Source organism: Netta rufina (genome assembly GCF_964035555.1).
Source record: "Netta rufina genome assembly, chromosome: 15".
In the NCBI taxonomy this organism is placed as follows: domain Eukaryota; kingdom Metazoa; phylum Chordata; class Aves; order Anseriformes; family Anatidae; genus Netta; species Netta rufina.
The window spans coordinates 10,490,521-10,506,676 of NC_140138.1; the positions used below are offsets into that span (position 1 = coordinate 10,490,521).

General features: G+C 46.7%; 1 protein-coding gene across 3 annotated transcripts in view; it reads left to right on the top strand.

The window, feature by feature from the left end:
- The first annotated feature begins 3,164 nt into the window (after nucleotides 1–3,164).
- Nucleotides 3,165–16,156, top strand: part of EEF2K (eukaryotic elongation factor 2 kinase) — a 35,519-nt gene continuing 22,527 nt past the window's right edge. For 2 of the 3 annotated variants that reach the window (XM_084295794.1, XM_084295796.1), the window contains exons 1-6: nucleotides 3,165–3,315; nucleotides 9,865–10,189; nucleotides 12,040–12,090; nucleotides 12,642–12,742; nucleotides 14,511–14,571; nucleotides 15,442–15,479. In XM_084295794.1, the coding sequence (XP_084151920.1) occupies nucleotides 9,944–10,189; nucleotides 12,040–12,090; nucleotides 12,642–12,742; nucleotides 14,511–14,571; nucleotides 15,442–15,479 (497 nt within the window). In that variant the 5' untranslated portion in view covers nucleotides 3,165–3,315; nucleotides 9,865–9,943. The remainder of the gene's footprint in view (nucleotides 3,316–9,864; nucleotides 10,190–12,039; nucleotides 12,091–12,641; nucleotides 12,743–14,510; nucleotides 14,572–15,441; nucleotides 15,480–16,156) is intronic. The other variant, XM_084295795.1, reaches the window with a different exon arrangement.

The window sequence follows — 16,156 nt, forward strand, 5'->3', positions numbered from 1 at the left end:
GCACTAATCTTTGTACTGCTTCCTTTACCGCGATAGCTATACAACAAAGTTTAGTCACTTAGCAGCTAAACTTTAGGCACAACTACGGTTTTGCAGGTAATTTGTAATGGGCAGCAGTCGTACCGATCAAATCCCTGTAGCTGTGAAAATTAACAACGTGCTTCTCGAGCTACCACGCAGCTGAAGTGTGCCTTCACCACAGCAGGGCTGGGGAGGGCTCTGCTGCCACCTGCCTCTCCTGCTGCCCGCTTTGTCCCAGGAATCGCCTTCCCTGCACCTTCCCACCTGTAGCGCTGGGGGAAGGAGGCAAAAGCAGAGGCAGGAGGGGTAAGGAGACCTGAGGAGCGCAGGCTGCGGGGCACGGCCGGGCGGGAGGCAGGAGCAGGCAGCACCTCACCATTTCCCACTCTCTTGAGAGGCCGGGGGCCGCACGGGGGGCGGTCGCTGTCCCCGCGGCTTTCTGCCCCCTGACAGCAGGGGCTGCCCGCCTGCCTCAGGCGCCGCCAGGCCGCGAAAAGGAGCCACCGCCGCGGCGGGGCCAAAACTTCTTGGCAGCGGTGGGATTCGAACCCACGCCATCGAAATGACTGGAGCCTAAATCCAGCGCCTTAGACCACTCGGCCACGCTACCGCCTGCGTGCTCAGCCGCCCGCCGGGCCTCTTTCAGCGGGGCGACGCCGCCATTTTCCCCCCCACAGCCCCTCATTCCGCCCGCCTCAGCCCCGAGCTACCGCGGCGACCCCCGGAGCCCCCGCCCGGTGCCCGCTCCCCTCTCCACTCTTCCCCTCCCCGGGGATCTCCACGGGTACCGCCCCCAGGCGCTCCGGCGCTGCCATCGCCGGCTCGGGGCCGCGGGGGGCGGCGCCGCCACCCGCCCCCTGTCCCCGCTGCAGGCCCGGCGGCTGGAGGGGGCGGCCCGGCCCGCACCCGGCAGGTGGCGCCGCTTCCCCGCCGGCACCCGGCGGCTGCAGACGTGGCCCCGGAGCCGCCCGCCCCGAGCCCTGAGCTGGCGGAGGAGGGCGGGAGGCGGGCGGGCTGCGGCGGTGTGGGAGCCCCGGGGCACAGCTGGGAGCAGCGGGCCTGGTGCTGCGCCCCCGGGCAGCGGCTTCGTGACTGGGGGCAGCGCGGCCTCTGAGGCAGCAGGGGAGGGAGGTACGGGCGGTGTTTCACCTGGATCGTCAGGTGGGCACAGAACAACATTGCTCTGGAAGTGTTTGGGAGCTGCTGTTCACTGAAATGGCAGTCTCTGAACAGAACCGTGTTAAGGGTGTATTATGAAACATCCCAACAGAAAACTAAGCCCAGGGGATGTAGCGTTTGTGGGCTAATTTTAATGTAGGCTTTGCTTTCGTGTTTCATCTTTTTTTTTTTTTTTTTTTTTTTTTTTTTTTTTTTTGTCATCACTGATTGTTTGCTATAGAAAAGAGGAGCCCTAGACTTAAACCTGGAAAGCAGTGCAGCCTGGCCCCAGGGTATCAGAGACGGCTTATTTAAAATTATGAAAAACCTGTAGCTTGAGCTAATGGAACCCAACTATCTTCCTAGCCTAGCAGAACACTCTTCATGCAGCTGTACAGCATAGTACAGCCATACGCCACTGGGTCCCAAAATGATGTTCTGTATTTAAAATTTAGTGTTGAGAGACAGTTATTGCTGTGACTTGTTTAGTTGTGCTCATACATCACATCAGTAAGCAGTACTTGGCTGTTATCAGTGCCCTACGGCAGCAGCTGGTGACCTTTTTTAAACCATTACCACACATTTTCATGTAGTGGGAATGCAGCATCTGGCCTCAACCAGGCCTTCACAATTAATCTGGTGAGCCCACCCTCTTCCTGGACCAGTGCAGTGCTCACAGGATGTGGCATAAAACAGCTCAGGCTACTCTCTGCTTTATGTCCTTGCACAAACCTGCACCCACAGCACAGCGCTGGAGACCATTGCCAGAACTGCAGGTGCTCCCAAACAGCTGACAGTGTTGCTGCAGACACTTGCTGCTTCTTCCAGTCCCTGCATTAAGCTGCTGTTTAATTGATGTAAGTAATGTGGGTGGTCGGTAGTGCGTGGCAGAGAGTCAGGGAATCTGCTGTGTGTGTTGCTGATGAAATAACAGCAGTTTTTCCCCTGAAGGTGATCTTGACTGCCAGGCCCACCAAGCAGCAGTGGCTGCGCATTCCTCCTGCCTGGGATGCCACCACAGGCTCTTGGTCTGTTGCAATGAGCATGCTGACATCGGCTGGTCTTGGTTTTGTAGCCTCCCCTTGTTTTTGCAGTGTTATTTGCTAAATAGCAAGTGTTTTAGCTATTTGCTAAATAGCACTAATGAGGATTATTTACATGAATACAAGATTCAACAAGAGTGAAAGTCTCTCAGCATGTTGCCAAGGAATACAATTGAGCCAGAACCTATTTATGTTAATTTCTGTATAACCCATGAAAGGAAGAGTCTTGTTTAAAATCTCCCCAAATTCTGGCTTGAGGAAAAGTTTAGCCATGGACGTTTTCAACCCAGAAAGTGAATGCTTTAGGAAAGAAACTTTGAGGAGGTTTGAGGTCTTTGGATTTTGAAATCTGGAGTGTAATTGTGTTATTTCTTATAGGGAAATTGCATGCTGTGCTATTTGACTTGACCCTATGTGTGTGGAGCCCCCACAGCAGCTCCCCTGAGGGACTTGGTGTTGGGGGGGCCAGCCCAGGGGCTCTGTTCCGTGGAATCCACCTTTTGGCTCCAAAACTCTGAGGAAACTGAAATGAAGGGGATGGGAAGCCACTCCTGTCATCAGCTGTGGCGGTTCCTGGTCAAGCGCTGGTTCCCAGCACAGCTGCCTTCCCTCCAGCTCCCTTCAGGCTCAGGATCCCCCTGCCTCTACCACCTAACGGTGCCAATCTGGGATTTCTCATCTATTTCTCATCATTTTCTCATAATTTCTCCTCAGTTTTTCATCATTTTTCTCACAAAAACAAACAAACAAAAAAGCCATCTGGTAGACTTCTCCCGTCAGTTTGGCTGCGGGTCCTTCAAGGCAGAGGCGGGCGGGCACCGTGTGCCCGCCCGGGGCGCTGAGGCGGGGCGGGCGGGAGGCTCCTGTCAGCGAGGGGCGGCCCCGCTTCCCGCCTCCCGCCTGCCCTCACAGGGCGGCTGCGCGGGGCCGGGCGGCGGCGGGGTGGCAGCGGGAGCGCTCCGAGCCGAGCGGGGCTGCGGGTCCCGGTGGGTGCTTTTGGGGGCCGGGTGAGGCGAAGCGGGCGGTTTGAGGGAGCGAGAGCAGCCGGCGTTAGAAAAGGAGCAGCTTCGTGGCCGGGTGGAGTCGTTACAAGGTGAGTGCTCGCGTCGCGGTGGCCTGGAAGCGGTAGTCCGGTATCTTCGTGTCTTCGCCCCTTCCTTTTCTCCTGGGGACAGCAGTTTTGTCGCGATACGCCCCCAGGGAGATCTGCGGGGTGGACTCTGGGGGTCCGGCCGCCTCAGCGTGCGGCTGGCAAACGGCTTGGGGCGCTGAGCGCTGCTCACGGGAAACAGCGTTAATAGGTGGTTGCTCGGTGTGTTTGAAGCGGAGAACTGAATGCCAAGTGAAATAACAAAGCTGTTGATGGAAATGTTGATGGTAACTTTCAAGTTCCCTTCCTGTCCTTTTGTGTTCCAGTGTTTTGGCTGGCCTCACAGTAGTGTTGGCTTGTGTGCTTGGCAGGAGCCTGGGCTGCAGTCAGGAGTCACCTCAGTGCCAACAACCCCTTGGGTGCTGGGAGCTGTGGTGTGCCTCAGGGGCCTGAGTCTCAGGGGCTTTGCACTCTGAACTGTCGCACATGGACTCGCCCGCTCGCTTGGTGAATTTTGCACCATTGCTGTCCAAGACTTTGATGCAGTGCCTTGTCCCAGCTGGGCTCGCAGCTGGATGCAGGCTGTAGCACTGCCTGTGCAGCGGTCACACACTGGAAGGCCCTGGAGCAGGGGCTCCTCGTTAGGAGGTCTGTGATTGGTGACACCAGGTTTGTCAAAGGTACCTGGTGAGTTGAGCCATCTTTTAAAAAGAAATTAATCTTGTTTTTTTTATTGGAGCTCTTACCTTGACTCGCTGAACCTGTTTTCTTGTTGGTGCACAGTGCAGGTGGCAGTAGGCGTTCGGTTCGCAGGGATCAGGGACATGCTTTGGAAGTGCAGCAGTTCTGTGCTGTGCTGCAGGACACCAACGTACCAGTGGGGTTGTTCTGGAACGCGTTGCATGGCTTTGTCTGTGGTTCCTAATGATCAACAACAACCATTCTGTGTAAGGTGTGCAGCTTTTAGAGTTGCTTAGGTTATATTTCAAATTGGTAATTTAAAATAATGTTAATCTAAAAATAGCAAATTCTATTTCCAAAAAGCCTGCCTGTTGCTGTTACAGGTATCCTGCTTGGTGGCTGTAGCTGATGTGGTGTTAAACCAAAAGAACTTGGTATTATACCTGGGAGAGGAGATGGATATTCTTGCTTTAATGCTGACCCTACAAAAGAAGTTTGGAGTCCCTCTGTCTACAAGCAGCCTCTGTTCCCCTGCCTTGTGCTAAAGCAGTGCAGAGGACTGTGTCTGAGCCGGGACAGCCCCTAAGAAATAGTTGGGGATGCTCCAGTCCTCCCTTATTTTGTGACTAGAGCCTTCCCATCCCTCACCTCTTTAGGATGAATTAAAGCACGTTTCTATGCTGAGGCTGCTGTGGTGTCTTGCTCAAGGGCCCTGCCAAACCAGCAGCATTTCATAACAACAGACACCGTACAAAAATAAGCAGCGTATTACCAGCACTGTGATGTGAAATCTCCCCTCTGGTTATGTTTGCATATGCACTATGTTTGACAACATAATATATTGTCCTTGCAACTCACCTTCCCCTGCTAGTAGTGTGGCTCTTGAATATAAATGTCAAGAGAAAAACACTTCAGACATGCACTGGAAAAGCCCAAAATTAATACAGACATGAACTGATCTAATAAATGACTATATTTAAATTTTCTGCGTTTTTAATCGCATAGGACAAGGTTGATTTTAAAAAATGGGACATGTTTTTGAAATAGAGTGGAGTTGGTGGTTTAAATTACAGGTTAGGTGTGCTAATGCAGGTTTGTGGGCTAGTTTCAGTGTGGTGTGATTATTGCTTAGCCCAAGGAAAGCTTCTGTCACGGATATTAGGGACTAAATGATCAAAGCATAGCAGCAATAGCAACGGGAGTTCCTAGATAGCATGGCTTTATGCCGTAAGGCAGCAACACAGAATATGAGCCTTGGAATGAAGCGCAGGCATTTTTGTAGGACTTCTGAACAAATAAACTGCGAGATGTAGAGCAGTGCTTGTGTAGTTAAGGTTTGGTTATGGAATTCTGTTTTAAAGAGCATGTTACACGAGGACAATTTTTAGTAAACACACTTCCAAAGTAAACATGAGTCCTTTAAAAGAAACATGGTTCCAAGGAAAACTGAGAGGTTTTTATCAACGCTGTTAGTTTTAAATACACAATGATTTCTGCAATGATGTTCCACTTATGCAGCAAGTCACTAAAATCGTGAATGCTTGCAACCTCTGCTGTGTGAAACAGCATTCCTATTGCTGCTGCCCCTCACACACTGAGGGTCTGTCTGGTGGTTCTGCTGCTGTGTGTTTGACTGCAGTAGTAGAAACGAGTGCAGGACAGCAGCTGAGAGGCACTATGCTCGTCTAGGACAGCAGTACAGCCTGGAGTCAGTCTGGTGCCTGAAGCATGGTTTTACATCAGTTTGTGCATGCTGGCAACCACACGCCTTGCTCTCCAGTACCTGGTAGCCTCTGGTAAGACAGTCACAATGAAAATGGCAGGGGCAACTGAGGATGCCTTCCCCTTCTGTAATGGGCTACCGCCTCATTCCATAAATGACTGCTCTCACATGGTCTTTGCAAGAAAGATTATACAAGTGCTCCAGAGCTGCTTCAGTGCAAAGCCAGCTGAGTTCAGACCTTCAGCAGTGGCTTGCTGTAGCTGGTGCTGCCCGAGGCAGATGGAGTGCTAAGCTGCAGGAGCACTGCCTCCATCAGAACAGCAGTAACCAGCCCTGCATGGTGCTGGAGGAGGCTCCGTACGCTCAGTCATTGCTTCTGCCGTGACCATCTGTCGGTAGCTGTGCTGTAAGGCCTGCAGCTATGTACGCTGCTGGGGAGTTGTACTTATCTGGTACAGTTTCCTCGAGATGGAGGAGCAGAGAGCTGAGGAACAGCAGTGAAACTAAGCTGAAAACCTTGTTCTGCTGTTGTCCTTCCTAGGCTAGCTGTGTGGAAATCCCTGATGGAGCTGGTTGGGTTAGGTTACCCTGGAATGAAGTGGCTGATCAGACACTTAGAAGTGTCTGCTTTGAGTTGTATGCTATTGCATAGCCAAGGTAGAGTCACAGAAAAGTGTGGGTTGGCAGGGACCTTAAAGACTGTCTGGTTCCAACCCCTGCCACAGGCAGGGACACCTCCCACTGGACCAGGTTGCTCAAAGCCCCATCCAGCCTGGCCTTAGACTTCCAGGGCTAAATTTTCAAAACACTAACTAACCCTTTACTTGGTGAGTGCATGCATTTTCAGAGCATCCAGGTAGACTTCCATCTCTTCCAAGGACTGTGATTATTCCTGTCTCATTTCTCTGGCTTGTAACACACACATACTTGTTAGGCCAGTGTCTGCAGGAAGGCTGAGACTTCCTTAGTACTGGGAGCTGATCAATGTGTGGGAAGCTCAGGTCCCTGTAGTTGTCAGAGATCCAGGGACAAAGGTTTTTAGTTTATATATTGTGTGAAACGACCCAAGATATGCTGCTTTGTGTAGTTTATTTTTGCCCTCTAATGAAGAACAAAACAGGCAGACCTGACAGTAATATGCTCCCAGCATCCATCTGAAGCACCAGCAAATATTTGTTTAAGCGCAGCTAAATCTGTGTGAAGATCTGTGTGATTACTGCATTCATCTAATCCTGTCCTGCTTTTCAAGCAGCACAGCGATGTGAGTAATTATAGCTAAAAGGAGGAGAAAATCCTTGCTATATAGGAGGCAGAGGAAATATTCCCTTTAATCTGAGTAGCTGTAGAACCTTGCACCTGTGCTGCCAGTTTTTGATTCCTTCACAGAGAATGATGCCCTTAAGTCCTGATAGTAGTTTAAGGACCATGATATGGTTTGTAAATCTGCTTTGTTATTTTTCTGGAGCAGGATGCCTGGTAAAATCAAGCAGTAGCCCAGCCCTCCTGGGAGGGTGTTGCCTGCAGCTCGCCACAGGACGTGTGGAAGGGGCTGTGCTGGGGTGGTGCTCTCAGGCCTCCTGCCCGGGCATTGCATTCTGGTGAGTTTGAGGGAGCTGGGGTCGGACTCTGCTTGCTGCCAGTTCCATCGTGGTCGCGTTTGCTGGTAGAGCTCGGCAGTGGCTGGCTGATAACGTACCAGGAAACTGTGGAGTGACCTGGGAAGCTCCACGTAGGGTATGGCTGAGGGAATCAGCTGTATGTTGTGTTCTTGCTAAAAGAAACAACTGGCAGAAGTGCATGGCACAGAGGTACTTCCACTTCAGTCTGTTCATTCTCTTTCGTGTGGCCTGAGCTGCTGATGTGTCTGGGTCGTTGTTACAGACAGCCACCAGCTTTGGCAAAAGTAGGTGTTATCCCTGGGGGACATCAGGAAGTGCCTCTGAAACCTGGAGGGAGAGAACAGTGTTTGAGAAAATATGAAAAAATTATGGGTGTAAAGTCTTCCCTACCAGCAATTAGAAAAACATGCAAGTAGGGGCAGATTGATGTTCTGTGCGGGCCTCTTTGCTCTTTACTTTGCAGCAGCTGTTGTTAGATGAACTGTGGCCTTGCTGCAATCCGGCTGTTCGTGCTTTCCTCGATAGCTAGACACCTCTGTAGGTGGGGGCTTGAGCATGAGCAGGCTTGGCATGAAAAGCACAAGAGTTTGAAGGAAAAAGGGGTGCTTGAATACCCTCTTGCGCCTCCCCAGCAGTGCCTTCCCATCTCCTCCAGACTTCCAGCAGGGAAGCGGGGGCACCCCTGCAGCCCCAGGGCTGCGAGTGGCAAAGGATGGAAGCCTCTTTGCGTTGACATAGCTGGTAACGTGTGAAGGAGCGGGGCTGCTGGAGTTTATTTCTGTTTGACTTCTGCTGAATCATCACCACTTCTTGGGCGGAGGCTGCTGGGAACATTCCCGTGATGAGATGGCTGCTGGTGGAACCTGAGCTCCAGGAAAAACACTCCCTTGACTCGCCTGTTTTTTATAATACGTCTGTCACCCGTGGGCTGTACAGCGCTGGTGTTCTGTCTCGCTGGAAGTGGTGTTGGTGATTGGACAAGCTGTGGTGAGATGGGCACTTCTGCAGAGCTGCTGTTCTGGCACCAACCTGGAACTCCCCATGTTTTTTTTTTAACCCAACATCATTTACTCTGATGTGTCAAAAAGCCTCAGTGAAATACATACCTAAAACATCACCTTCTGGGTTTAGAAATAGTTGAGCAGGTTTTAATAAAAACTCAGGACCTGCCTGCATTATATGGCTAATATTTTTTTTTTAAACTGTTATTTTGCTTAGTTAATTTTGGACCTAAGAGCCAGAAGAAGGTAAACCTTACCTATTCTGTTCTCTTGCAATTGAGGAAGCTACTAAAAAGTTGAAATAGCTGAGCTTCTAACCTCTTTTGTTAATCATGAGAACCACTAACTGAAGAATATTTTTTCATTTCAGCTCCATGTGATAGAAATAGAGCAGTTGTAATTTTAGCTGGTGCCTGACCTGTGTGAAGCAGATGCTGAGTTGGATTATGGGAATTGACTGTGGGCTGGTTCCCAGCCCCAGCAATGATGGATTGTGTTCTCCCTGCAGAGTCTTTAAAAGTCTGAAATCCAGCATGCTTCAAATTGTCTTCTGTTCCATTGGCTGCAGTTACCTGGGTTGTTGAAATAATGCAAATCATTAGAAGAAAATAACCCATGTGGGTTATAGCCTCCTTGGAGAGAAATGAGCTTATATTGCAGTGGGGAACTGTAGAAGCATTTGGAGCAGGGGGAAGCTATCACATAGTTAGGGCAAATTTAAGTTGGTGGGAGGACATCTTAAGCCTTCAAAATGTAGTGGTGTTTGTTGTTGTTGGTTTTTTTTGCCATATACCAATTGCTATTGATTATAGAAGCATCTGGATTTAGCTGAACCTTTTAAATAAAGAAAATATAGCGGGATCTGTTCTTGTCAACTTCCCTAAATAAATTACTGCTTTCCTTTTATCCTTTTCTACCCATACCATCATTTGGAAGCCCTTATTTTGGTAACGATTGTTGCAGGTGAATGGAGAAGTGCATGTAAGGATTGCTGTGATGGGAGCACTTAAAAGACTGGCAAATCTTCATTAAATTCAGCGGGCAGGAAAAATGGGCAGGCAGGAATCTCATGAAGTTTAGTAAAGGGAAGTGCGAAGTCCTGCCTCTGGGGGAAACCATGTACTGAAGGCAGAACTTCCTCAAGTTACTAAGGCTGGTGTTGTGGAACTCAGCATTTGAGAGACAACGAATAAAAACATACAGAGGATGAGATTACCACACATCACCCATAGGCAGCAGGTGGTGTTTGCAGTCTCTCAGACTTTGTAGTATTATTCTGTGTTTGGTTATCTTACTTTCTCAATCCTGGAGCAATTTATAAACTGAGTGCCTTCTGGAAACCCAGATCTAGCAGTGAGGAGATCAAAACCACGTGTAGGTACTCAGGGATTATTTTTATACAGCCATATGGAGATTTGTTTGTGTTTTCATTTTGATTTTTTTTGCCAGCGTGCTGACATCAATTTCATGCATGGTTTGTTCTTTTAATAATAGCTCATTCTTTTTTTTTTTTTTCTCTCCTACCCAGCTTCTTCCCTCCATTTGCATGTGCATTGGAATAGTGGCTGCTTTAATCATTGCAGGACTTAAAGCAACCTCCTGCAAACATGGCAGACGAGGACCTTATTTTTCGTATGGAAGGGATTGATAATGGTAGATCGACTAAAGTGAACTCTGGAAACTATCTTGATGCTGATAGTGATGATGAAGACAACTACTATATCTGTCCAATAACTGATGATCCAGTTTCTAACAAGTCTGCCAGTGTCAAAGTTGACAATTACTATAGCAACTTAGCAAAAACTGAACAGTACAGTTCCAGCTCTTCTCCTAGAAACTCGTTTAGCTTTAAGGTAAGTGCTGACTCCAGCCTTCAGTAACATTTTGTTTTCATTTAGTCAGCATGAGAGGGAAATGCTCCCTAACTCCTTCTCTTCTTTTAACTAATGCTTTTCAATTTAAAAAAAAAAATGTTCTTTTTTCCCCACGCCTGCAGTTAATTCCATTGAGCCAGTAGTCTGACACTGCCATTGAATTGCTTACTGTCCCTTTTAATTCAGTGAGAGATCTTTACCTGCAAAGGCAGCAGAATCCAGACAAATTCACTGCCATTATGATCAAACTACTAAAAAAGCAACACATTGATTAGGAGATTTAAAAAATTATATTTATTGTAAGCTAAATTGAGGCCTGCTGGAGGATACTTGGCAAAATCCAAAATCAAGTAAGTTAAAAACCCCAAGTATTTTAATTTGGACAAATAAAATTGTGAATGATAAAATTGTAATGACAAGTCCTTGGGCTATAGTTGCTTGTTTGGGAACTTTTAACTTGTTGGCTCATGTGCCTGGGCACGAAGTGTCACACTGGCAGTAGCTCCTGATGGTGCCCTCGAGCAGCATCTGACCTTTTTAAAGTGAGTGGCACAGTACTGCAGAGAGGTCGCAGGGCCATAGTTAGCGCTTTGTTGGCAGTGTGTCCTGTCCCCCCCCTGCTCCCTTTGCACAGACAGGGCCATGCAAAGGGAGGAGAACCTGCAGAAGGTGAAGCCTCATAAACAGAACTGATGGTCACTGTATGGGTTAGATATCCGAAGTATGCACTGTTCATGCTCAACTGGCATGTCCCTCAGTTTTTCTCCAGACTGAGATTTATTGTGTTTTATTAATACATTTATTATTCTAAGTATTAACATTGTTTATGTAATAGATAGACTATAATCTTGGCTATGCCTAATGCATGCTTTATTTCTGGAGAGATGCCAGAGGGTTTATTTCAGTCAGCTAACATATTAAATAACCCAATAAAAGTGGAACTTTTGTCTGCAGTAAGACTTTTACCAAAGCTAGTTAATAAAAGCATTAAAATGTACATATCCCCAAGGAAAGTGAGGAGTAGAAGTTCAGTATAGACACGGGGTCAGATTTTAATGTATGCTATGCTATGCAAGTTAAAAGCTTAAAGCAAGTTAAGACCTGCAGGGAGCTTAGTCTTTAATATTCAATACCTGCCTCTAGGCTTGCAGAGTATATCGGAGTTCTGAGTCACATGGTCAGAGAAAAAACTGATAAGGACTAAAACTGCAATTGTTTCCTCCTTTCTAAGCTATCGTGCTGCTTCTTCTGGAAGCTCAAGTCCTGCAGCAGGGGTAGCAGAACATAGTGCATGCCTCTGCTTTGGGCTTTGCGAGACCTGCTCTGGTATCTTTCTTTGTATCACAGATAAGGTGCATGAGGTTCAGATGTGCAGCAGGCAAGGCCCCGTGCATTGCTCAAGTCACAGAAACAGTGGCTTCCAATGCAGAGTGACACAGCCAGCCAGGACTGACAGCATCTTAAACCACTGCAGCCTGGTCTGGTGAGAATCCACCTATCAGACCCCAAAGCTGATGACAGTGTGGGCCACTGCTGATGAAATGCAGATGGGTTGCTGCCAGCTCTGTGCCTTTAAACAGGCCTCTGTTTAATTAGCTAGTTATTAAGCAAGACGCTTTTATTTGCCAATAAGAAATTATCAGCTTACCCAAAAAGATTTGTTCACAAATGTTCTAAGAATTAACTTAAATTAGGAATTAAAGCAAAAAGTGGTTTTTAAGTGGAAAAAAGTTATTTTTTTATTTAAGAAAGAGAGGGGAGACTACTTGTCAATAAATTGTCTTATCACATGTGTTTTCCTACTTTTATGTTTCTCATGCGTCCTATAGAATGACACACAGCATCGCTCTAAGCACGGCTCTGTGGTTGACCGTAGTCGGGTAGGTTAAAACAAAATGCAAACGCCATATATAGTAGATGCATTAAGTTTTTTTCTGTTTTCCTTTTTATGGCCCTTTTTTGTACGTTATTTTATCTGAAAGAACTGTTTGCCTCAGCCCATAAGTCATCAAGATTACAACATGCTAATTTCTTGTATCTTACGCTGAGCACAGTGTGTAATACCTAAGGCCCTCAGAACATTTTTTCCTCCTTCATACTGCTCTACTGCTGATAGTCTTTGCTTATGCTGCCCGCATATGTTGTTAGCTACAGAAAGTTAAACGTCAAATCAACAAAAGTGAATTAATGTCATTTACATGTGGCTTATTGTTTGTTATGTATGGCATATGTTAGAGATGTTTGAAAGTTACAGTTTTTGTAAATTACATTTGGTATATACTAGACCAGATTCTGTTCTCAATAACTTTATGATGATGCAAATTGAACTGAAACCTGATACTGATGTTTCTGATCTATTTCGTTACACTTGAAACCATAAAATATCAGGGTGGTCTTCTGTAAATAACCTGCCAGTTTGTATCTTCTTCAGGAAACCTGGAAACATGCTATTGAGAAGGCTAAGCACATGCCTGATCCATGGGCAGAATTTCATCTTGAGGACATTGAGACAGAACATGCCACTCGCTACAGGTCTGTATGTCTCTGTGCTCTCAGTGCTGACTTGAAACAGAATCTGATGTTTTCTGCAAGGGCTGTGTTTGTGTGTTACAGAATATGTGTAATTAGATGGCTGAAGACCTTTCAATAATGTCCAGAATGAGTGTCTTAACTGAATCTCCCAGAAATACTGCATTAATTAAATACTGCATGCTTTCAAGAAATAAACCTTTCAGCAAACTAGTATAAGGTTCTTTCTTTCTCTCCCACCCAAGCAGTGTCTGAGTTTTGCCATACAGACAGGAAACAAGGCTGAAAAGTACTTCCAATTGATTTATTAATCCTGTAAACTTAATCTAATAAGGAAATAAATTCCAATAAAGAGGCAGAGTACTTAAAATTTAAGTAGTTTGGAAAAAAGCAGCATAGCGCTCTGTGCCTTTCCCAGAATAGCTGTTTCACTGTTGCCTATCCATGCAGTATTGCTGCATGTGGCTGGAATTTAAATCCTTATAAAGCCCAGAATAGCTCAGCATGGTGTACGTGCTAAAACAGAGTCTGGCCCATGAACTATTCTTAGTGCTTTAGCACAGGCTTTGCCAAAACTTTTACCCTACTGACACAGGTTTCTGGGTGAAACGGGTAGGAGTTAGAGGCCAGTTAATTACCCCTTAGCATCAGTGTTTGGGAAGGCCTCCCTGCCTATCTAATGACACTGTCACACTGTGCTCTTCTTTCCCGTAGACAGCATCTGGCCCTGGTCAGCCACACAGTCCTGAAATAGTTTGCATATTTTAAAATACTTCAAGTGATAGTACTGGTTTAGGACTTCTCAAATACCCCATTAAAACGAGATGGCTTTAATATTTCTGTTTCCACCTCCCTTTTGCTTGCTGCAGACTGGGGTGTTGCAGACTTCATGGGGTATACCTGGGGTGTCTGTGCATGAAGTGCTCCGTGCAGGGTGGGGGAGTTAGCTGGAACGTCATGTGCTGGTGACTCAGCCACTGTGGTTCTCAGTTTGGTTTTTACTGTATTGGGAGCTAAGGGGGTGGGGAGAAACCAGAGTCCTACTCCGTATTACCATGGGTTTGTGCAGAGGCATGCTCCTCTCATGGTGCAGTGCTGTGAAGTTTTTGGACCCTCTGCTTTTCACAGTCGTAGCTAGTGCGGCATTCTGCTCGCATTCTCAACAGTCTTGCCAGCTTCCATGCCAGACCCAGGTTTATGTAAGCTTGGTAAGGCTGTGTAAGGTTTAATGCCAAAGCACATGAGGCCTGTTTTGTAGTGTTGCAAAAGTTTAGCTTCAGCAGCAGTCTGTTCATCATCTATAGGATTCAGTGTGTCCCTTTGAAGAACTGTAAGTATTTATTTTTTCCCACCTGAAGAACTAACCACCAAAGGAGGCCAAAAGCACAGTGGGAAGATTAGAAGTTGTGTAGAGTGGCAGCAGGACTCTTAAGCCATCAGTTCGAGATGAGAAAGGATAGGTGCCTGGGATGGGAGGATTTGCATTCCCTCTGCATTCTTTTTAAGAGGCACAACTTTAGGACGGGGAAATGGCCTCAGGTTGCGCCAGGGTTGGATATTCGGAAAATTTTCTTCACTGAAAAGGTTGTGAGGTATTGGAACAGGCTGCCTAGGAAAGTAGTTGAGTCACCATCCCTGGAGGTACTCAAAAGACATGTAGGTGTGGTGCTTAGGGACATGGTGTAGTGGTAGACTTGGCAGTGCTAGGTTGATGTTTGGACTTGATATTTTCCAACCTAAATGATTCTGATTGTAACTACTGATCTTGTAGGTACAATGCAGTTACTGGGAACTGGGTTGAAGATGAAGTTCTCATCAAGATGGCTTCACAAGTAAGATCACGCAGTCCTTCATGTTTATTAGCAGTCAAATTTGTCACTTCTTATTACTGGCTAGTGACAGCAAAACGTTTGTCTTGTATATAAAAGCATTGATTCTTCTCTTCTCCTACATCCTCTATTTTTTTTATATATATTTTGGTTCATCCATAATGTTTTGGTATCCCAGCAGCCTTTTCTCCACTGAATAGAGTAGAACATGGAGTCAGCCCTTCCCCATCAGCAGCGTTAGAGGCATTTGTTTCTTTCCCAGAAATGTCTTTTCCCATCTCAACCCTCCCATTTCCTGCTGGCCTCATCTCCCTGCCTGGCAATAGGCCTATTATTTTGTGTGCTTCCAAATAATTTCTGATCTTATGATGAAAACAGACTGAAGTTTTGGTATGCGAGGGTAGAAGCTAGTTGCATATTCCAGTTAAATCACAGGATTGGTAGTGTGTTGCAGTCACTTTGCTCTGTGCTTCTGATGTAGAATCTGATGTCTCGGGCAGTGCTGCTCTGTGTGGCATATCCTGTGTGGAAGCCAAAATGAGGAGGCCTTGAGGTCTGAAGCCAGCTGCACTAGGCAGTTGCAACAGAGCCGATTCCAAACTGGAGAGAGAATTTAAATGGCATCTTTAAAAGCCATAGAATGTCTGCTGATGGGATATTGAGGAAGAAGGTTTATTCCCAATGTCTTTTCTCCCCAAATTCCTGTTTTAAATGGCCTGTGGGCTTTCAGTTTTCCTTAAGGGTAGAGATATGGCATAGCTCCTGCTTGAGAACTACTTTCTAAAGAGGGAGGACATGGTTGCGTCTCTTATTGGATAGAAATTAACTTTGTGGACATGACAATGATGGGTTTTTGTTTTTTCTTTTCCCTAGCCCTTTGGCCGTGGAGCAATGCGAGAATGTTTCAGAACGTAAGTGTCTGCTAACTTTATCTTTGTTGCACTGTTTTCTTTTGTGGTGACTGGAATTTCTTATAGATGTGGAAATTATGTAAAGTGCAGCTCCCCGTTAGCTCCCTGCTGTGCATTTCTGAAAGACACAGCTGAGGGATTTATTCCTGTTTGTGCGACTCCATCTGCAGCACAGGGAGTAGGGTTCAGAAAGCAGAGCATTGTCTTAAGGGAAACATGAGTGAGTGTGATGCAGGCATCCAGTGGGCTTGCTTTGAAAAGCCAATCCATAGCATTTACTGGAACCACGATGGGATGGATAACATGTAATTATGCCCAGTTCCAGCAAGTATAATCAGCCTTTCAGCGAGCAATTCATAAATTAATGCTATCTTCACCATCTCTTGGAGGCAAAATACTCATAAAAGTACAGAAGCAGCAGTTTTGTTTCATTTTTCTTGGGTTCCTAGTGTGCTATGTCTTTGACTTTGGTATGAGACTGTGTGTGCAGCCTGAAGGCCAGCTTCAGGCCCATATTTAGGCACAGAAAAAGGGGAAGAACAGTTGAGATCATGCGATCTCAACTCAGAAGGCCTTCCTCAGTAAAGAGGGCTATTCTCGCAGTTTGCTTTGGGTCACGTGTTCCAGTCATCCTGTTCTGAGTAAGGCAGGGCTTGAACGCTAATAGTTATTCTTTC